This window comes from Heliconius melpomene, chromosome 10 (genome assembly GCF_056956725.1).
Source record: "Heliconius melpomene rosina isolate 202511_hmr_F chromosome 10, ASM5695672v1, whole genome shotgun sequence".
In the NCBI taxonomy this organism is placed as follows: Eukaryota; Metazoa; Arthropoda; class Insecta; order Lepidoptera; family Nymphalidae; genus Heliconius; species Heliconius melpomene.
The window spans coordinates 305814-330667 of record NC_140398.1 but is presented as its reverse complement, the minus strand read 5'-3'; the positions used below and the strand labels follow the sequence as shown (position 1 = coordinate 330667).

At 34.6% G+C, this 24854-nt stretch overlaps 1 protein-coding gene across 2 annotated transcripts in view; it reads left to right on the top strand.

Annotated features, from left to right (window-relative positions):
- LOC146535017 (homeobox protein orthopedia-like) overlaps positions 1-23300 on the top strand; it is a 28394-nt gene extending 5094 nt beyond the window's left edge. The window contains exons 5-8 of one of the 2 annotated variants that reach the window (XM_085191382.1): positions 20424-20589; positions 20959-21108; positions 21370-21483; positions 22235-23300. In XM_085191382.1, coding sequence (XP_085047508.1) covers positions 20424-20589; positions 20959-21108; positions 21370-21483; positions 22235-22371 — 567 coding nt within the window. In that variant the 3' untranslated portion in view covers positions 22372-23300. The remainder of the gene's footprint in view (positions 1-20423; positions 20590-20958; positions 21109-21369; positions 21484-22234) is intronic. The other variant, XM_085191383.1, reaches the window with a different exon arrangement.
- The last annotated feature ends 1554 nt before the right edge of the window (positions 23301-24854 follow it).

Here is a 24854-nt window from a genome sequence, read left to right as displayed (position 1 = left end):
TCATACAAACTTTCGACCCCAAAAACAACCCCTTAGAAGTCGAATATCGCAAATTCCCGTCTTAGCGAGCACCTACGTCCTATAAGTAACTCCTATGCAAAATTTGAGATTCCTAGCACTTGTACTTTTTGAGATTTCGTGATGAGTGAGTGACCTTTCGATTTTATATATATAGATTAACTTGTCTATATCCTGCCGCCTCGATCGCGTGATCAAGTGGAAATCACTAAGTGTTGCGTCACTATGTCACTATGTCACTAACACAAAATGTTTTTTTTTTCAAATCGAACCAATAGTCACTACCGACACGTTTGTACATTTGTTTCTCTTGCTGCACAAACTCGGCTTAGGTCTAACTACAATATAATTCCTAGGAGAATCTAAATATTCAGGCTGCCTGTTTCTACACGAACATCACTAATAATTATCATAAATAGTCAACATCTTCTATTGACATAATATAAAATGATTGTAAATTGTCCATTTCTGTGGCGTATGTAATAATCGGTTAACTGTTAATGGTAGCTTTGTAGAAGTATTTAGTTTCAAGTTAAACCGTACTTTGCGTTAGGAATTAGTCTTAATTTGTGTCGCGCGCACTAATATTTGTGTGTTCGTTAACGCCGGGCAGTGGACCGTCGCGTCGGCTCCTAGAGTACGACTTGCACTGACTATCGTTTTTTAAGTAGTACTAAAACAATAACAATCACAACTCTCGATTAAAGTGTGATTTTAATTGTTTTTTGTTTTTCTTTGTAATAAGAAATTAAAATAACAGTAAAATGAAGTCGTCGCAGTAGAAGGGCACCTATACTTAAGGTTACGTGCGTACGTACATCATATGGCCATACGTATGTTGTCCTCATTATTTACAAATAGTTTTATATTATAACCCGCTTATTAGCTCGCGGCCTTGCCCCCTTCGTCAACTGACATGACATATCACATCGCTCAATTTTAGTATCCGAGGTAACTCTCATCAAAACGATTAAAGTGCTGTAATATAGCTCATAACCTTCCTCGATAAATAGACTAATCCATATAATGTTTTCGATTCGAAGGAAGTAGTTCCTGAGATTATCGCGTTTAATAACCTCTTCATATGTAATCGTAAAAGGCGTCGATTCCTCGCTACGCCGCTAAGTACCGGTCGGTGTTGACACTCGACATCGGTCGATCGTCGTATTGGTAGAGCTGTAGAGCGGCCGTTCAATAAACCATCGTAAATACTTATTAACACACGTATTAACGCTGAATAGATTATTACATATTTAACCATACTACTTACATTTGTTTTATTTATTCGATTTCTTATAATTAAATATTATATGAGTTTGATCAGCTTGCGAGCTTCCGAGCACGTGCGCTAGATTTCGCAGGTGATCTTTTTTTGATCCCAAATTCCTCATGATAAAAATCATATCGAGAAAAACAAGGAAAAACGTGGAATCAAGTACCAGTATTATTCTTATGTAATTTTTAAGTTATTCGTTTAATTATGAGATAGCAAATTAAGGATTGATATCTCTAATTTTTACTTAAACAAGCTAAACGTAATTGAGAACATTACATTTGTCTGTAGCACATAGGCATTTGACTGTAAACGCCGTTCTCCAATTAGGGAATGAATCATTTTCTGGCATCTTCTGCCTTTCAATACCCTGTATCTTGAATTCGGGTAGAAAGAAAAGAACGGAATGTCTTTACACTAGGTTTAGGTAGCTTTTTCTCTGTCATGTTCATAAAATTTGTCTATGTTCTACGTCTAAAAAAAATTGCCAAATTCACTCTAAAATAATAGAACAAAATAAAACTTCATTATAAACAACAAGTTTCTAAAGTAGCGCGATCTGGTGTGAAATGTCATTTCTGTGTAAAACTTGTATTAAAAGTTCCGAGAACCTGTGCATTGGTGCAGGTTCCCAAGTATAGATGTTTGCGGAGGCGTGTGATGATGGGGCAAATACTGTGGGCCTGGAACTACCCACTTGTTGTTCGCAAATACTACGAGTACGTATTAACACGGAAAAAATCATATAATTTATAACTTAAATTTTTTCTGTTATTAATTTTGATTGGTAATAAACAATAATCCACACTTTTTTAACCGACTTCTGTAAGAAAAGGAGGTTATCAATTCGACTGTATTTTTTTTTTTTTTTTTTTTTTTTATGTTTGTTACCTCATAACTTTTAACTGGGTGGACCGATTTTGATAATTTTTTTTTTATTTGAAAGGTATAGCTTCCCGAATGGTCCCATTTTTTTTTGGTCCATGTCTGACAATGGTATCCATGAGAAAATCACATAAGTCTTAAATTTGCATTATGCATGTGCGCGACTAATAGCCGAATAACTCAATGTCGCGCCAACCGATTTTGATGATTCTTTTTTTATTTGAAAGGATACACTTCAAGGATAATTTGGTAAAAGTTTGGTTAGGTTTCGATTATGGAATCCGGAGAAAATTGAGAAAGTTTGTTTTTTTTGGTCAAAAATTAATTATACTGTAATAGTTACAAGCAAAAACTTTTTAAATTGATGTCAGAAGTGAGATTCCTGATCGTTGCATTTCTTTTCAACCAATCTCAAAAAAGAGGATGTTCTCATTTTCAACCAACTTCAAAAAAGGGAGATTCCGAATTCACCCGAATACTTTTTATGTTTGTTCCTGTCAATATACCAAAATGTAACTTTGCACAAAAATAATAGCTAATTAAATGAAGTTTTTCATAGAACAATCACAACCACTCGTTGACAACCACTACCACCACCATCACCACTCGTTCAAGAAGAATCATTTTAAGATCTACCCATCACTAAAAATCGTAAAATAAATTAATTTTTAACAAAAACAAAAACCGACTTCTAACAAGGAACTAAAAAGTGAAAAATAATTTTACAAAGATTTTATAATTTTGAAGTCGGTGTCAAACTAATGCTACAACACCTTTACTACAATATCTAATTACTAAGCCTGTTTGTTTTACTTGGCACCGACTTCAAAATTACAAAATCTTTATATAATTATTTTTCACTTTTTAGTTCCTTGTTAGAAGTCGTTTTTTGTTTTTGTTAAAAATTAATTTATATAGAATAATTGAACAATGTGTGATATGACGGTTGGTTACTCAACACATCAGTTCTTTAAAATAAGCCTTTATAAACTAACGCTTATTTCGGATTGATTTTTCATTAAATAAAGGAAACTGTCCATTTTGAGATAAGTCACAACAAATTGTATATTTCAACAAATCTACTCATTCTTTTCTTTTGATTACTTATTAATATTTCACACTGGCGCGTTAAGCCAAACAAAGTCATCAGCTTTATTAAATGTCGAATCGATCTAGTTAGCTATCAAATCTAATCAGCTTCACGCTGTATCCCGCACATAGCGGGGTAGACAGAGGGAACCTAGTGTCGAGACACTCCGTTTACCACTTTTCGCCGTATTCTAGAGGTATTGCGTGCTTGCGAATGGCGGAACTCAACGAAGCGATGGACAACCATCAATATATTCCTTTGATACAAATTACGCACTCCACACACTCGAGGTATTCATGCCGTGCCGTACCGGAACAAATACAATAGCAGTAGATACATCAATAAAGATGACGTCATGCATTTTATCACTTTATACTGTCATATACTTAGATCATCATTATTTCGTCGACAAATACAAAACTCCCTATAGTACATTCGTAGTAAGTTCAACTCCACTTTGTTTTCTTTTTAGTATTTAGGTTATATAAACATTTTCTTGGTCTGGTGCGCGCGGCGTTGAGTAATATCTCTATAATGGACAAAATATGGAGAACTGAGTGTCCAAACACAAGCTGTTGCGGTAGTGACGAATAAAAAGATTACGAAATAATAATTTTATAAACATAGTACATAATAAAATGAACATTTGATAGTCATTGACGCTGTAGGGAATAATGAAGGTAGGTATGGGAAACAGTAGCTTTTGTCTATCACGTATTAACCAAGACTTGCCACACAGGCGAGTCTCGGGCGGTGGCTCCGTAAACCATGTTTACTACCAAATATAGCGTTCATTCATTTTTATATTATGAATTCATATATTTTTCTTTCTTCATTCATTTTCACTACTGTAAAGTGTTTTTTTTCATTATGTAGGCGTTATCTATTCATGCAGGTTTCTAATTCTCGTAAATAATTATTGTTTCATATGTTCCCTCATATTATAAGTATTTGAATAATGTTAGTATATTGCGCTATCACGGGACAATTCAAATTATTTGCACGCTCGCTATGCTTCTAAGTTCACACGCTTAGAAATATGAAATTCCATTTCTGTACTTCGACTCATTTCGGTCTTTAACCTAACTATAATAACACTCAACACGCAATGTCTCGAAAATCCGGTGGACAATGAGGAACGGGGTGTCTTAACACTAGGTGCGAAATATAGCGCGTAGCTGAATTATATAAATATGAAAGTTTGAGAGGACGGACGTTTGTGCCATTTTTACAGTAATACAGCTCATACATTAGAATACATAAGCTACAATTTATGTAAAGATTTTCTATAATTTGGTTATCATATAAGAATAACTTTAAGCGGGCGAAGCCGCGTTGGGGCGCTACTCGCTGGTATCTGATATTCATTAAAGTGCGATACAACGCGATACGTTCAATGAAGCGTAGGTCTACTCCGAGCGGGGACTACTTCGCGCCAAACTGTGAGATTCTTGTAAAGTTTTTATTATTTATTTTTATAGTGCGAGTCTTTGTGGCTACTTTTTTAAGGATTGAGGTGTAATGTGGACCTGTGTTTGCCGAGCTGGTGCCTTTTTTAAGGTTTTTTTTATGTTAAGTTAATGTTTTGACTTAAGAAACGTATTTTTAACTAGTGACTTGACATGACTTCATTTATTATTAAAAAGTTTATACCTGTTTTCATATGAACTATATTGTTGGATATTTCACGACAGTTTTGATACATTTTTTTCACATAATAAGCCCAGTTTCCACCTAATATCATTAAATAAGATGATCGCAAGAGTAAATTTCATATTTGTATTTTCACCAATAAATAGTCAGGTGGAAGGACTGAGTGAACCGAAGAAGTTGAAATGAACTCGCTCAATTCTAAGGAGCGGAGCGAAGTAGTTACCAAATACATAACTCTTTGTCGATGGAAATGTAAACCCTATCAGTTAAACAAATAGGTATATATTATTTATTTTTAGTAATATTACAGAATAAAACTACTTGTACTACTTGCGTCTTATACTAGACAGGCCTATTCTGCTACCTTCTAAATACAGCGTGCACAACAATAATACAAAACGCTTAAATTTATGCCTATTTTGATCTACTTCAATATAGAAAAAATAAATATATTTTTTGTTCAATGTCGATCGTTTTAGCGAGTCAGTAAAGTTACAAGCGCGCTGTCGTGTCGGGGCGGTCGTGTGAAATGGGCCTGTTTGCATTTCTTTATACCAATTTTATATGGACTTATACTATATGGACTTATAAAATATGGTTTCTTATTGACTAAATTAAAAAAAAAACATGGTTACATATTTTCACGCTGTAACCCGCACATAGCGGGGTAGGCAGAGGAGACATATTTAAAAATTTATATAGGTGTATGAAAATGTTTTATTACTTGGTGACTGACCGTCAACGCACGAAGCTACTAAACTTGAGAAGCTAAAATTCGGCATGTACTCGTACGAGTACATAGATGGGGATGGTTTAACGCCATTTAACGACTTAAAAGTCCACACAAAGAAAGTAGCAGGAGACGACTAGTATAATATATTATATTGCTATAATACCAGTTACAGTGCCTGTATTAGTACACTATACTCGTATAAGTCACAAACTTGTACCTACTACCAAGAAGATCACAGTCTTGTAGTTTACGCTTGTTTCTTGCAGTAGAGTGCAACACGGCAATGTGATTTTGAATTTTGATTACATGTCAGTATGTATAGAGACCATCGTAGCTCAGTGGAGCAGTGTGTAACTGTAAGTATGAGGGTTGCGGGTACACTCATGAGAATTAATTTTAATCATTAATAAAAGCTTAATTTTCCATTCAACACACAATGTCTTAAAGTAGGACGTAGGAGTGAATGGAGTATATAGACATTGGGTTCCTTCTGCCTATCCCGCTGATCAAGAGAAAGCGTGAAGGTATTTGTTACGTTGATTCTTTTGTTGTTGATAAAAGCTCAGCATCCATGTTGATCTAATAACTATTATTTATATGTGCCTGTATGATTACAATTATAAATATATAAATTTTAGCTATTTACTATGCAAAGAAATATGAAATGTAAACATCAATTATCATACATAAGTTAAATTTGTTAAGTAATAGCATCTTATATCTTTTTATTTGGGTTCATCGTTCCTAACTCTACTTATTCCTGTATTCATATCATATCAACAAAAAGAGCTAATAACGTATTCATTTAAAAGCGGCAAGTGTTCCGCTATCTAATAAAAATAAATAAAAAATGTCGCCGCGACCCCTCACCGCCCCCCCCCCCCCCGCACCGCGGCACCCCCGTGCACCCGTGCCGCGTGCGCGCTCCTGATTTGCACTTTGTTTACTAAATCCTTTCATTATTAAAAAGATGTATGGCTTAGTGATGTTACATACTTACCTTATCGATATCGATAATTTAAATTATTATTTATTTAATAATTTTAAGTATGTACCGCAGGTTTTTTTAACTTGTTAAATAAGATCGTCCTGGTGCTGCAGCACAGCGTATAACCACAACCACCATCAGAGCGACCGTTATGGGACCAAGCGCGACATTGAGTTCCGCCACTCCTCGTTATAAATGAGAGCGTGGGGGTATAAATGAGCACTAGGGTCCCTCAGTCTACTCTGCACCCTGCTTAGTGCTAGATATTGTAAAAATATACATTAATTGATATTGATAATTCAGTCTATATTCAAATTTAGAATATATTTTTTTTCAAAAAATCACTAAAACTAAATACAATCACAAAACACAACCGTCACGCCCACCACGCCCACGCCCACGAGCTCGAGCTGCACGTGCAGCGTACAGTAGGTACAGTACAAGGGAACTGTTTCTCTATCATACATTATTCCGGCCTTTTTTAACGCGAAGTGCGTCATTGTTAATTGCATTATGGACGAGCCGTGTCTGTTTGTCTAAAAGACAGTATTTTCCACTCTTGTTCACTTAAATATTTGAGCAAGTCTCTTTTTAATGACATCACTACGATATTGTAGCTATTTTCGTTTATTCTGTATTTACGTGTATACATACATTTAGGTACATCAATTATTATACTTTTTGTTGGACTTTACATGTGGTGTGATTTTTATATGAATATCTACATAAAATGAAATAAAATGAATTTTATACTATTTCCGTTAGATTTTAAAGCTCTCCTCTCCCAGGGTCCCTACACTCCCTGTCCCTCCCAAGGCTAGTGATTTCTGTTAGTAACTCATTGACGGAAGGGTTTTATATATTACCTATATATTATCTTCATAAACATCATCTAATTGTAACACTGCAAGGACGTTAAAGAAACACTTTTTGGCAGTCATAAAAAGGTTTTTACTGTATAAAGCTTTTTAATTTAATTGACTTGCATTTTAAAATAGTTTACTCTTATTTAAAATGCGCTTTACGTTTTAAATATGTTACCGGAATTGATTATAAATTTGTATAACATCTCATTGTAGAGACATGAACACATATTTTAAGCACGATATAACACGAGGCAGGCTGCGCGCCGGCACCAGTCACGCCTTCATCCCCGCATTAGGGGCATTAGCGCCCGCGACATTCAGATTTATTAGACCAATAACTTACGTTCAGCGGCGTTCAGCCTCTACTACGTGTACTATAGGTAATATTATATACATTTACATAAGAAGTTGTAATATTTTTATGAAAATGTTTGACGTTATTGCATGTGGAGAATAGAGTGGTTTAACACTAGATTATCTGTAATTACCTTCTTATATAATGATACATCTAAACAAGAACGCAACAAATTTCATGCGATGACTATCGTTCCGTCTGTGCCTTAGAAATTATATAACGAGATTACATTTTCTTTAATTTAAAAGATTGTAGAAGGTATGGTGGCCTTAAACATTTTAATAAGTGACGTGCTCGACGGTCCTACGTTTATTCTATCACATGTATGCCATTGTGCATATGGAAGGGCTGGCAGAGGGAACCTAGCGATAAGACCCACCGTTCCCGGCATTCTTCTTAATTTTTTAGACATTGCATAATGACACGCAGAAGTCAACACACTTTGCCTTTTCATTTAGTCCCTCGTGTCCCAGTGGGAAACAAATCCACAATAATTGCCTTTCACACTTTTTCCATTGCTCCACGACGGACTAAAAGTTCTGTATTAAAAAATCGTATAGATCGTACATGTATTTTTATTTAAATAATAATCATCACATATCATAATAGATATTGAATATTAAAAAGGGGTTGTTAAATGAAATCAAATGTACACCTGGAGCAGGGCGCGGCTCTGGGTTCCAAGTATCGATTGACAGGTGATGATGATGCTTCTTGTAATTGTATTAACTGATTGTTATGGTGTTCTTTATAATATATTACGAAAGAGCAAGGCGGTTGAGTGTCAGGCAGGAGACGCGATGGTTGTGACTTCAAAGAAAATGATAATGCTTAAACTATTTTATTTTTGTTAGGTTTTGGTTAGACGAAGTGCGGCGTTAAGTTTAGCCAATCAATACATTTTACAACAATTATATACAACAATTTATGCAATATTCAGAATAGAGCTCTGGGTAATGTTGTCCTAACAATTTTTTTTGTATATTGTTTTTATCAATTCTAATCGCCTCTTAATCTATCTTAATTTTGAACTAAGTATAAGAATTACAATTATTATCTGCATTACAAACTATTGATAAAATATGTTGCAAAAAAAATAGTACTACTATGTTATAAGTATAAAATAGTAGTACTGTTTTATACTTATAAAATCTTGTACGTTTTGTAATAAAATATTTCTTTTAGCTTCACGCTCTATCCCTCAAATAGTAGGGGAGGCAAAGGCAGTCTATCTGCTCTCAACTTTCTGCCGATTTTTGATACTAAAGTATTTATTTATCCTAAGTGTGGAATAACACTTTAAAAAAGATTTAAAACATATTGAAAAATACTTGAAAACAAAACACGACATTAGCAGCGCACCTCAATGGGTACTTACAAATAAAGCACCCTGTACACGTAATCGCAATGTTCATAAAACACCGTTCTGCCACAAACACCAAACGTGCTATAAACACTTTTCTCTGTAACACTCCCCACTCCCCCAAGCTCCTGATGTAGCGTTATAGTTGGCAATACGCAGTAAAACCGTATTGTGGATCAACAATATGGACATTAAAGTTAAGAACGCAATAGCTCTCTTTTTAAGGGAAATTGTATCGATATTTTTTACAGCTTTGCGCTTTTCCCCGCAGGGAGCAGCGTAGCCGCGTAGGCAGAGGAACGTAGTGATAAGATTCTTTTTCCTGTTTTGTGTGTTGAGTGGCGAAATTTAAACGCCACAATTTGTCCGCCAAAGCCAGGAATTATAAAATATATTATTCTTCCGAATGTGAATCGAACACACAGTACTCGCTTTTGCAGTCAGGCGCTGCACGCTGTGCCGCTGCGCTACGACGGCTTCTGTCAGTATGTATTATAATAATTTTAAACAACATTTTAAAATCAATATATTTCGCAGAGAGAGAGAACAAAAAAATATTTATTCGTAAATTGCCAAAACAAACAAGACCCCCGTCTACGCCCCCAGGATTATCTTGATATACCATTATTTAGCAATTCGCAATAACAGTGTAAGCACAGAGGATCAGTGGTTATTAGCTGGGGTCAGTTCGAATCCCAGATGACTCTGTGACCATTGCGTTACCTTGCTTTACAATTTACCGTCTTAATGGAACTATTTGTTAGTATTAGTTGGATATGAGAAGAGAAATGGTTTAGGAACGAGTATTATTGGGCCTCTTGAAAATTGTAAGTTCTCTTGACAACTTTTATTTAGAACCTATAAAACTTAAATTGAAAAAATATATCATGTAAAATTGTATAGGTCTACGAGTCGCTTCTAAATCAGACGGTGTAAGTTCGATATCAAGTCAGACGTTAGATAGTCTCTAGTAAGGGGAGTAAACTGTGCCAAGCAGAGAAAGAAGTGACTTGACACTAGATTGTCTCGCCTATTATTATATGCATGACAAAGTGCGAAACTTCATGTATTGATTCATGTTTTGCGAAGTCAGTGTAGTGCCACTCCGTAACACTCCGCTTTACACTAACATAAATACATTAAACATCTACTTATACCTCTTAGTAATGTGGTCTACACCACCACTCGTTAATATAAACAGACACAAAGAGCCACTTCAGGCTTTTCTCGCATTGCAGGACAGGATCAGGCCGCGTTTATAAAGTAACAAACAATAAGCGTTTAATTACATGTAAATGCTGTACCAATATTAAAAACACAAACAAAATATTCATAGGATTATCACAGCGGGACCGTAGCGCGTAGGTGCCATCAAATTGAGCGTCTAATTCTCTCCTAGCCCCCTGTCCCGGTACTGATTTAAAAGTCAATATTCGTGGCGAGGGGTGCGCTAGTAATTAGAGACAGACTAGGGAGTTCGTGTAATGAATAAATTGTTTTGTTGTTAACTATTATTTTTATGATATTCTAAACTAGAAGACACAGAAGAAAAGATGATCTAGAATTTTAAATTTGTAAAAACTAAGTATTTTGTTAACTGAATGTATGTAATAAAATTTATTTTTTTCTTGTTCGAACTCTCATCTTATTTAATATGTTATTGAGATTGTAAGAAATTTAAATAGTAAAAATACCTTATATATATGTATATATAAATGTATGTACTCAAAAATGTATGTATGTATGTATTCAAAAAATGTATGTACATTTTTTGAAAAAGTACAAACATTTGAACTTTACAAACCGTCCGACTCTAAATACTAAAATAATGTTTTTCTTTCCTAAATGTAGACTAACACGCCGTTGGCTCTGCCGTTATTATACTCGTATATATCTATAGAAACAAGCCAAGAATTACATATCAACAATGGCACTATCAAATGCATTATAATTCATATATTAAGTAAGTTTTTGCTACAACCCGCAAATGACAGTTACATGCAAAGAGACTCAGCGCGGGGAGTCCCCGGAGTCCCCAGGACACGCGGTGCATCTGTGCATTAGACGTTGTAAGTGCAAGCCTGTGTTTCTTTTGTAGCGTAAATATGTCACCGGAATAATAAAAGTTTTGTGCGTTTTGCGTTTTATAATTTAGTTGTCGCTTTTTAGCTTATATTGAATGGCGGAAACCAGTGCCGCGCCTTCTCTTACTTTAATAACTAAGCATAGTAAATTAAGGACTATAATATAGATATAATTATTCTGAGTGAGAATAGAATCCATGACCCTCATGTGATAGCCCTTTAAAAAATCTCACAGATAACTTTTGGTACCAGTTCAGGATCATATACATTTTCATATTATAAAACGAATGTTACATTATCACGAAACATCAAGAAGAATATTGTAAGTTTCTACACAAGATATTCTATAAAAATGATATCTTATATTATTAATAATTACATCCAACATCTAGTATAAAAAGATTACTGGAAAGTTTAATTTCGCTAACTCTTAATCTAGCCGGAGTCGAAACTATGACATTTATATCGCGTCTCTCTTTCTAGTTGGTCTTTTTCAGATAAGATTTGAAACTGAAACTTCTCTGTGGTTGTATTGTCCAACAACTTCATGAGTTTATGGCAAGACATACAAAATATAAACAGTAATTATAAACTGGACACACTTACAGACAGTTGACAGAGTGACCTAGAGTTTAAGACAGTCCGATCTCCGCGCACTGTCAGACTTCGAGGCATTGCTTGTTGATTGGCAGAACTTATAGTGCCTAGCAGAGAGAGATAAAAAGTAATTAATGGTACATAATGTTTCCCGGGTGTGTTTTAAGTCCATAAGTGTTCAATTACAATCTATCACTACCATACTATTTTGGCTTCATGAAAGGTATGCAGAAATAACCTTTGCGCCGCGACGGCGTATATATTTCAATAATTCATTTTAAAGTAAAAATAGCGACGGAAGTGTAATTACAATTTAAATTTTGTTGTTGAAGAAAATATTTAATTAAAAGTCTCGGCTCTGCAAGAAAGAATACCTCGCCTCGCCTTAATAAGATTTTGTAGAAACGACCATCACTTAAGTTTCGTTACGTTATTTTTCTTTTTGGAAAAAAGTATTCATGTGTAGGTATTATAAGGATTAGAAATATATCAAATATACAATAATATTATTTTACGTTCTTGTTTAAGAGGTAAGTAGGAAATAAGACAATTTAAGTAGAATTGTTCCTTCTAAATTATAGATTTTATATACAATTTTTTTTACAATCTGTAATATGATGTATTTAAAAGCCAAAACGTAATTAAAAACCTCGCGCTCTAAGTTCCAGTGATAACATATAATATGTTGTTCAGCCAAAATTATTGACAGAAACTAGTGTTTTGTTTCAGACCAATGTTTCCAGATGTAATTGAAAATGGAAACTACACTAACTTTTATATACTGCACATTGTTTTAACTACAGTAGCAAATCGATGATCTACAAACATTTGGAGTTACTCTACTTGTACCCGTACGGTAGTGGGTTCTCTTCCCGCTCGGGAAAATTAAATATTTCATATTTTAATTTCCTCGCTCTGGTAAAGAGACAAAGCGCAGCACTGAATTCCGAGCCTCGAGAAATCGGTGGAAAATGGGGAGCGGAAGTATCTTAATATTCGTAACACTAGGTTCCCTCTGCCTACCCTGCTCTGGGCAGGATACCTTGAAGCAAAAAAAAGATAATAATGTATTGACAAAAAAATTGAAAAATAATTAATTAGTATATTATTTATTTTGATCTACTTCGTAATACGAGATATACATTTGTACCTACACAGCAATTTAACGAAGCGGAACCACCAGTACGCGTAGGGCGGGGTCACGCATTCATGCATGTCGATTGTCGATCGAAAAATCTTATTGTAAATATATGTATAAATATAATTATGTGAAAGAAATTTTACACGAATAAACAGTTGGATCGATAGTTTACATAGTTAAACTTGCAAATATTTTATCATTATCGAGATATACACGCATATAATCAAATTTTTTCATTAATGAAATAAATATTTTTGATTATAGTTACAAAGAAAATATTAACGGACTTATGCGAATGTAAAAATTATAATGAATGCTTTGTTCACGAAAATTATATGAGTATGTATATGTAGTAATTATATGAGTAATTATATGAGTATAATATATTAAGTTTAAAATATTTTCATATTATTATTGCCACTAACTTTCAATTCATTATTTATGTGATATATTTATTAAACAAATATATATTGATGATTTACTATGAACGCAATTTACTAATGTGGACAAAAAAGTAAAAAATACAATAGATAAACATCTATCTAATCTATATAGAATTTGTAATGGCTTAAGCATATATAATCAAATATTAAAAAAACATCTTCTAATCATATGTTGTGTTTCTAAATTTCTAGTATAAAACAAAACAAACAACGTTTCATCGATATAAAACATACACGGGACTAAACTGATCGGGCGTTTACGCTTGCGCGTTATGTATCGAGCGATTCTGTACCGACTTCCGCCGGAACGTGGCTTACATATTCACATACATATATACTGTGCGGGGTTCGCCTGTAGTATAGAGATACATGTATTGGTAATTAAATTCTTTGTGACTACATATGTTTTGAGGCTATGATGATGAGGACATCGTGGAGCAGTGTAACGGCCTTACTGTAAATACGATGGTCGTGGGCTCAATTTGGTGAATTGTTATTATTATATAAATTATGTTTATTTCCCTGCTTTAGTTAAGCAAAGCGCAACACATAATTATGTACATGTCTGTAAATTAGACATACTCGTAGATAGAAAGCGGACTGGAACTTAGCTCAGGCTCGAAAGCTTTAACTCTTTCTACCAAACGTACTTTCTACTATAGGCACGTCACCACCTGAGCACGTGGCACTCCAGCGCTGTGCGGTTACCGGTGCAGTGTTACCGGGTCGGTACGATATGGGTACCTTCAAGAAGCGAGTCTTAATAGTAGTACTACTCCCTCTGCCTGTTGTACGGATTCAGTGAGAAGCTGTACTCGTATATATTTTGTATTTGAATTAAATGATCGATTTTATTTCTGGCTGTTATCCTTGTGGAATTAATTACTCTGTTGATTAGCAAATCAAGTACTACTATTTTTAATATAGGTATATACATAATTTCAACAGGATGTCAATAACAACTTCAAATGAAACAGCATTTTACTTAACGAACAACGACGGCAAATATCACAAAGCGAGTAGCGTAGCGAGTATTGTAAGATTTGTGCAATTTCTTATTTATCTAGCCTTGCAGTGTACAAGTGAAGCAAAAATTGCAATACGTGCTCAGGAGTACATTGTTTAACCTGTATCAATTTGATCTTATACCTCTACCATCTACCATCATTCTCTTAACAAGCAGGAAGAGGACTCATAGTGTAAAAAGTGTATTTTCTTTTGAACTCTTTCTAAGATAGTTTGTGCATTAGCGGATTGCAACACCTCGCTACATAGATGGGGATACTAAACATAAGGTTCATTTTAAAAGTTAACATTTCCCCGAAATTGAATTGAACCTATCACTATCGGATACTTCCCCACTGCGCCAGAACGCACTCTACACACTACACTCGTCCGAGGTGGCAACAGTCAGCTACCGTGAGATGTCTGTTTGTTCTATTCATTTACGCGATACGTACTGGGTACGTGCCCAGCACGGCGGTAGCTCAAACTAACAGTGAGAGCGATTTTCGCTGAAAATTATAGTTATTTATATGACTATTAAATTACTACTCTTGCTAAGTATTTGAGGGCCATACGCCAACAATCATAATGTTATATTGTTAACAATTCGAGTATAAAGTTATGCATATTTGTAAACTAGCGACCCCCTTGCGGCTTCGCCCGCTTTTACTGCTGGATTATTCATATAATGTGTGTTTGCAAAGCACTTAAGATAATGTGAAAATTAATTAAACCCTAATGCAACCCGCATTTTCGTAGTTTCAATAAGGATTTTCCAATTGTTTTACACAGCAAGGATTTTTTAGTAGGTACCGTAATTTTAAATCTGTGCTACTAATCTTTTCAAGTACTTATTAAAATATATTTAAATGACTATTTTTAGATAGTTAAATGACTATTTTTAAACGGAAGAAATTATAAACAAAAGCTTACCTACTAATAACTACTACAAAAAATATATCGCGCTGAAATAATACATTCAACTCCAATTATCCAATACGTGCAAACGCATCTAAATCTTCGTTGCTATAAAGGCAGGCGGGTTTTTTTTTGCTTGTGGTTAATGCTGAAGAGGGTACTCTGTCCTTGATGAAAAGCAAGCACTAAATGGCTGCCTGTGAGAAAAATTAAATAGAATGCATCAGCCGGAAATCAAACCCGGGCCGCCCGCGTGGCAGGCGAGCATTCTACCACTGAACCACCGATGCGTGTAAGGCAGGCGGGCGCGGCGGACGCATGGCGACTGGCGAGCCGTTTCGCAGCAAGGATTTTTTGATATTGTAACAACTTCTAAAGTACTTATTAAAATGAAAAACAGTAAAAGACAGTTTTGATCTACATTAAATGGCCAACGTAACTAATATACTTATTAATATTACTCTCAGAGTAAGGAATTAGTGAAACATAGCTGATGTGTCAACGGCGTGATGTGTCAACAATTAAATGCGTTTTTCTCTAAAACTATTCGCAATTTCGAAATTGTGCAAAAAGCAAATTTTATCTTCGTTTAACGTAGAAAATTAATAAAGTATTTTAAAGGATAAGGATTAATACCATTATGGAAAAATATCCCTCACAATAAAAAATATATTGAAATTATTATTTTTAGACAGAAAAATGATCACTACACGTTATTCTTAAATGATACGAATATGCCGTCGCGGACTCTTTTGTAGATTTCATTAAGAGGAACAATACTCCAATACATTTTTTTATGTAGTACTTACCATTAAAGCAGCGCATGCGCGAAAGTGTCTCAACGGGTAGGACTTTATTCATATTTATCGTATTTATGTTAATTTGCACACGAATGTACAAATAATAAACTATATATAAACCTTCTACGAAAAATACTCGACCTAATGGTGAAAACCGCTACAAAATCCGTTGGGTGGTTTAGAAGAAGAAGAGTTAGAAACAACAGACAGACACGAAAAGCGACTTTGTTTTATAAGATATAGGATATATACTGAGAGGCCTGAAAATAAGTTAACATCTATCTCTATATCTATATCTATATCTATGTCGTCTATTACGTGTAGGTTGTGTATTACGTGTCTGTGGGTAATAATATAAATTACACTTAAGTATCTTTGTGTTGTTATTGAAAGATTGAAGCAAACATATTTTTAATTTTAAAATTATAAAAGAAATGTTATTAAGAAACAACTCTTCCAACAAAATATATAATAGTTTTGCTTTAGTAGTAACCAATGCTTATAAAAGTGTAACTTTATACTTTTATACATTATTATATATTACAAATAATTTAACTTCTTTTTATATTTATTCAAAAATAAGTACCGTTGTCTATGATTATAACTAGTGTTGTACCAATGATGACGTATAAAGTGACAACAAACATTATGATAAATGTGCTTGTAACTCGTACCACACACCCAACGCAGGAGAGCTCGACCCTCACGACAAGCAAACACGCGGCGCGGCGCTAACTCTGCGCTCACGAGCGCTGACGGCACCAGCTACTCCTACTTGCAAATGGAGCGAGCGAGTAGCCACCACCACTTACTTATATATGTTTGTACACTCACATGAGTGTATGTATGTAGGTACATGTTTATATACGAGTATATGTAGATAGAGCAAATATAAGAAATACCTACATATTATATTTTTTGTTATGAATATATAGTTGTAGCTTCACGCTTTATCCCGCACAGAGCAGGGTAGGCAAAGGGAATCCGGGAACCTAATGTTACGATTCTGCATTCCCATTGAGACACTTCTGATCTCCACTTTCCGCCGAAATCAATGCATTAATTACAAAATCCATATTTTAAAAAAATATAAAAATTTTAAAATAGACGAGAATTGAACTCACCTCTTTTGGAAATAATCTAAGATGTAATAGATGAGAACTTAATAATTACAGCGCTTCCAGCTCCAGCTTGCGTTCAGATTATTTATTTTTTATTCGTTTTCTAAAAACATTTCCCTCTCCTTGGTCTGCAATACCACTATTATAATAAAGCCTTCCTGGTACTTTGGAACAACTGTATTTTATTATAATATTCTTTAAATTTCTAATATTTCATCTTAATTTCAAATTCACATACATGATTGAGGTCTTGATTTAAAAGTATGATATAATATAACACTTAAGAATAAGTATTCAAATATTTCATTCCTCGTGTGGGAATCGAACTCACAACCTGTCGTGTCTACGTACACGCCTGTTCCCCTGCGCCATGGCTGGCCTCATCTATCTAGATAAAGAAATCCACACCAGAGTAATATATCCACGTACCGACGTATCTATATAGAAGTAAATATCCAATTTACAACTAATTAAAGTAAGACAACAGTCGCAAACACAGTACCTCTCGATCCCAACTTCCTGAGCCCCACACTTAAAGTATTTGTCGTATTCATTACGACAGGTAAATAGAAAATTGAGGACGCCATCATGACGTCGCGGCGGGCTCGGAGACTTGGAACGAGAAAACTTCGACAATTCTGCTAAGTCCTTCAGAATCCGTACGTTTTACGTTCAAATGGCCATCTATTGTGTAGCCCTTGTTAAGACTTGGACGGCTTGTAGGGCTCTTTAAGACTAAATTAAATTAAATACTGCTTCAAGTAAATCGTTGTAGCTTCATTTCATATTAGTTTATATTTATTGTATTAAGGCTATTGCACTACATTTTAAATTTTAATTAGGTCCTGTAACTATTCAGTTCCTGGCTTCATTATAAGACCAGCTCGGCGATAACATGTTATGGTATTGTCACCTTAGCTACCTAACTAAAAGGGTATTAAAAACAAGAAGAGTTTTAACATAAATACAATCTTTATTTCCAGAAAAATACTATAAATTTTCAATTAAAATCAACCAAACAAATATCACTAAAATAATTCGTGTGTTCAAAGTGACCTTTCCTATATAAATACATCGCTTCGACCACAGCCGCTGCAGCGTTGACAAATGATGTTGGATTTAGTGCAAATCGGGCGTCGTGACTTATTGATTCCGGGATGAGCCGGGCGTGCCCCGTGGGATCTAAAGGTTTATACTTACTTACTTTGAAAGTGAACGTTTTCGACCAAATATTTTTGGGATTCGTGATTGTTATTAATGAATACGTCTTTATGAATATAGCACAAGATATTTTAACGCTTCACGCTTACGTCTGATACCTGTACCTACTCGTAGATCCTAAAACCTGTATTATAGTATCAACAGTCAATATGTCATTACTATTATATACAAATATGAAATATCAATTAATTCATTGATATTTATGACATTTCATGAGGTTAACTAACAAAGAAAGGTGATATTTAAATGTTCTGAATGCTCCCTTTGGGTTTGCAACACGAAATAAATTTTATGAATATAGACTTATATAGAAACTTCAACCGTCAGCTATACCATTCATCAATTCTGAAATCATTTAAAACTGAACTAAGTCCCATTCGAGGAAATTAAATATTTAATATTTTCATTCTTTCGCTCTGGTTTCAAGGTAAGTCGCGGCGTTGTTCGCCATACAACATGCAATGCCTTCAGAATTCGGCGGGAAATAGGGAGCGGAGTGTATTACCACTAAGCTTCCCATGTCTACCCTGCTAAATGCGGGGTACGGTATATATATAAAACATTAAAGACAGTAATTTAAATTCAGTTTTCTATTGCAAATAAAGACACAAAAGAGCTTTTATCGCTCTCGCTTACACTGTGAAAAAAAATTACAGGAAAAAATCCTTTGCGACGGAACATAAATAATAGATCCTAAACCTCTACCTGTCTCTCTCACACATAAATATATGTAGATGTCTCTATCTCTTGCACGCTTACTGAAATGAGGTTTAATGGGTATTTCTATCGCGTTCGCGCGTATTGCTTGCTACAAGGTGGTCCTCTCCTTCCGTCTCCGCGGTGCATCTTTAATGTGACTGTCGTATACATTTTTTTTGTTTGGTTCGGATATATATTTTTACCTTTTCTTTTATATTAATATATATAATTCTAGCGGCCTCCCCCGCTTACACCTATCATCAGATTATAGCCAAATAAACAAAATATTTACATAAATGATATAACTTGATTAGACAAATGGCTACAATGAGTTCTACCAGTGTTGGTTGTTTTGTCTTTAGAATAGGCGGAAATTGTAGAATAGAATAACCTTAGCTTAACCTTAACTCTTTTAGCCACTCGCTGTATTTGCTAATCGAACGACAAAATGAAAATATTAATTTAAATACTCATTCCGTCGAGTGGGAGTCGAACACAGAACGTTACTGTTTTGCCACTGTGTCACGACGACCTGTAACTCGGAAACTAGATTAACTATTTAAGTTTTAAATATTCAAAAACAGTAAAGCTCTATTACCATCTATTTGTAATATATCGACATATCGGGCCAGTGACGTACGACCGCGACATGCCAGGATCTTAGTAGGGGTTGATTTGAACTGATTAATGGTGGGTCACCGGTAACGCGGGATTTATGACCTTTCAATTGCAGTTTTGTTGTTATTCTTTATTAGATTCGTTGGATTTTTTAGAACTATTAATACTAAATAAATTTAGATACACTTTAAAGTTTTCCAAGTTTTATTTTTATATATAGTTTATGGTTTTTTTCCAATAAAAAGGATAATTCCGAAAACGCTCCTCCTTTCCGAAAGCGCTTGGTCGGTTTTTCTTAAATACACTTAAATAAACTTTATCAATTAAGAATGTCTTGCTGTCGTTGACTCGCAACGCCTTATGCAACCCTTCCGTTATACAAAAATAGTATTCATAATGATTTGTAATATTATCCACATATATAGCCATTTGGTGCAATTATACGAGTAGGTTCACACGACAATTGTTCTACAGTCTAACATTAACATATATATTCGTACATGACAAATTGACAATATCTAGCATAAATAATATATTAATTTCATATTCCAGGTGTGGTTCCAGAACCGCCGCGCGAAGTGGAAGAAACGTAAGAAGAGTACCAACGTGTTCAGATCACCCGGCGCTCTGCTACCCTCTCACGGGCTCCCTCCCTTCGGGGCGGCCGATGTGTGTGGGCCGGGCGTGTTCGCTGACAGACCGTGGTCGATGCCTGCAGGTTCGATTTTTTTATTTATATTTATTTTAATTTTACGCTTCACGCCCGCATATAGCAGGGAAAGCAGTGAGCTAAGTGTTAAGACACTCCGTTGCTCATATTCTGCCTAATTTTTGATACATTGTGTGTTAAGCGAGATTTGACACTTAAGTGAAAATAAATAAACCATTCCCCCAAGTCGTCATTGAAAGTAGAATCGTCACGGTTGGTCATATTTTAAATCAAATTCTTTTAATATTCACAATTTCACCGTATATATTACAATGTTGCACATTTTTAAATATCCAACGTTTCAAACACTTTCCCGTCAGGTTTAGACCTATATGTTACAATACTAAAACACTCGATTGATCCACGTTAAACCCCCAGGTCTCGGTCAGCTGTCGCAAGGCGGCGTGTCCATGGGCGGGTTCGGTGCGGGCGCGCTGCCGCAGCTGGCGGCCGACCTGAACCCCTCTCTGCCGATCAGCTCCGTCGCGTCGCAGCCCTACCAGTCCCACTATCCTCTTAATTCTCTTGGTAAGAAATAAAAAAGTCTAAAACAGAGGTAGGCAGAGGGAACCTTGTGTTAAAAACTTCGTTCCCCACTTTCCGCCGAATGTTTGGAGGCGATATGTTTCGAGTGGCGGAACTCAACGTGGGGCTTTGCTTTGACACCAGACCGAAGAAATCAATATATAAATTTAAATAAATATTAATTATTATGAAATGTATTTTTTTAATTATATTTAAAAATGTAAGTGTGTAATATAAACATGTATATTATATTTAATTCGAAAGGAGACACGATGATGTCGTACTGCAACAACATCAGCGGGCAGCAGGGGGTGGAGGGCTCCCCCACCCCGCCGCACATGCACTGCGGGAACAACAACGCCTCTCCCACTACTTCCGGTAAACTGTCTTTTATTTCTTCTAGATCTTGCTTCAACATTAATCTTGTAAAAAGACATTGTGCGCCATTCAAAACGCAATGTGTTGAAAATTGGGCAGAAGATGGGAACGGAATGTTTTAACATTGGCTTCCCCCCGTGTATCTATAGGCAAAGAAAAACTGTTGTATTGACTTCAAATTTCAGCAGTTGTTTTTTTTTTATTTTGAATAACCAAAAGGTTCTTTGTTCTACACAGCATAGAAAAAAGTTTAATAAACATACTTTAATCAAAGTTGAAAAAATCAATAAACTAACAAATCTGACTAATGACTACTAGTACTATTCAAGTCTGAGTCGCACCTCCACGTCGAAGTGTTCTAGTTTGAACAGTGACGTCATGAAAACGACGCGACTACTGGAAATATGTCATTTTAAAACTTTATTCTTTAACATATAACTTGATTTTTGTTGTTCTTTTAAACATATATTTCTTTGAGTGTGTAATTAATACTATTAGCTAAATATATGTGAAAACATTATTATTTAAAAGTCACACATTCACATATAATACAGCAGAGTAGGTTAAGTAGAGAAAACCTTGTGTAAACATTCCGTTTTCCGCTTTTCACGCGAATTCGAGATGTTGCGTGTCGGAATCCAATATCACTTTTTATGTACCAGATAATATTTTAGTATGGTACATATCGCGTATCGTCCAGTAGTCCGCAGTGACGGCTGGACAGAGAGTGAGCTCAGCGGTGTGTCCCCAGGCGGCGGCGCGGAGGGCGAGGAGGAGATGTGGCGCGGGCACAGCATCGCGGCGCTGCGCCGGCGCGCCTCCGAGCTGTCCGCCGCCATCCCGCCCTACCTGCAGCTCAACTACGACGCGCACAGCCCCGTCTACTGACCGCGCGTGCCCCAGCAACACCACGCGGGACACTTTTATAATAGTTTATAAACAATCCAGACACCTGTACTATACCGCATTATAATGGTATATTTAATTAAAATATATTCCATTATTTATAAAATGAATATAAAGCTACCATGCCCGTTGACCAATGTACTGACTATAGCACCCAACATGATCAACGTTCGAGCTACTGTAATATCTACCAAGTAATGCTACTTTTAAGCTGCTTTTAGCTGAAAGCTAAATCTCCGATATGTCAACAAATTCAAATTTCAAAATATTCTTTACTCAAATAGACTATTATTATAAGCACTTTTGAATCGCCAAATGTACATGTCAACAAAAAGCTACCACCGGTTCGGAAGGCAGTTCTGCTGAGAAGAGCCGGCAAGAAACTCAACAGTTGCTCTTTTCAAAGTCAATGGTACAATTTATTACATTTGCTGGCAGCTATCCTGCATTACATTCAATAGACGTTAATTCTATACATGTTTATCCTCTAAATATTCTTGTACAGAACAAATTAATGTCATAACATTTTGGATAACATTACATAGATTAAATTTAAATTATTTCTTTACTTTTAATAATTAAAAATAACCAGTCAAACTACCGGCAAATCTGAACTATGGGTCATAGTAAAGAATTAAAAAAATATTATAATACTGTTGACAGATTATGCCCTTTATGTTATACTTTTTAATTTCTTTAAATCTAAGATGTTATTTGCTTATTTTTATAGAAAAAACACCACGATATGTTAAAGGTGATTTACATAATTTAATGACTTATGAGTTTAGGTTATTTCCATTCAATTGACAAATCATGGGTTAACTCACTGGTAACATCGTAATATTTCCTACCAACACGAAAAGAAAATTAATCTACAATTATATTATATGTATAAAATCATTTTTATACATATATATATATATATATATATATATATATATATATATATATATATATATATATATATCATAGAAAGTCAGTAAGAAATTAAAATAAACCATACAAATCGTAAAATCTGAAAAGTTATTTTATTCTAAATATTTAAAATTAAATACCTTGAAATGAGATAAAAAAACATACGGCTTAATTATATTAAGTAAAATATAAAACACAAATTGCCAAAATGTATATAAGCCTTTAACATAAACATTATGTACACGTAAAAAGCTCCTTGTACAGACAATATTGTAATAAAGTTAGGAAGTTATCCCTACATTTGTTTACCTGTTACTTCAAACATTCATAAGTTATTTGAAATAACTATTTCACTAATGAAGGTGTAAGGAATATGGGAGAGCAGTAAGCTTCAGAATGTAAACTACAGAAAACCTTTACACGAAAAGATCAGGTCAAAGCTAAAATCAAAGATTTTTTCAAGACATTTTTTACACTAAATTGTATTTTCTTATTATGAATTTGAAAACCAGTTTCATCCGCCATGTAAATTACTGCAAGCAGCTTATCCTCCCCCATTTCCCCCCCTTGAGTCAAAAAATCTCTGCATGCGCCCACGATGAGTACCTAACTTTAGAGAGCAGAAAAGGCCAGGCTAAATAGATAAATCAATATAAAAAGATAAATCATTTCCATAAAACTTTCTAATGTAATAAATAGATTTAGCTCTATTATAATTTAAAATACATTTGTAAATAATTCAACGAGTCGTGGTAAGTAAGTATATAAAGTAATTTTAGTGTAAAATGTGAGCTGTATTCGAAAATACATGTATACGCGTTCGTACAATAATAAATGTATAAGCTATTTATTTAAGGTACATATAATATAGATATTCCTTACTTAGGCATATTACATACATATGTGTAATAGAAACAAATTTTATTATATTTACAGTACGGTCAGTGTGTCGTGGCCGCTCTGAAGTTAGCCGTGGATGGTTGCGTACATTTTATTTTAGGTATTTTGTATTTTTGATTACATTCGTGAGTGGACAATACGCACAAGTTCAGAACGGCCGCGACTCGCCGGCTGCATTATACTTCTTGATGTATTCAACTATAATTGACTATAATAGGTTCAAAGTTAGACATTAATTTCGCTACAAAATAAACATGAAGATATAATTATAAAAATTATAGAGTAAGTAAATATTAGTAAATAAAGCAGTATGTCTGTTTGTCACTTCGTAGAGTCCATTCAACCATTTTTTATATAATTGATTATTAATATATGTATATTTTATTTAATAAGTACCTAATTGATAGATAAATAGTGTATTTAATTAGTTTTGTTTGGAATGCGGCCACTCTATTGTACTTTTAGGCAGGTGGTTCATAGTTCCTATTCATGTTAATTTAGTATTAAAAAAATCAGTGTTTTTTTTATTTATTCTAACGTAATAGAGCCGTCCGTTATTTTGTATGATATATTGTAAGCATTTTTTTTTCTCTTTATTTATATTTTTTATTTCGGTCTTGTTAATACATCTGTCATGTGTCATTATTTTT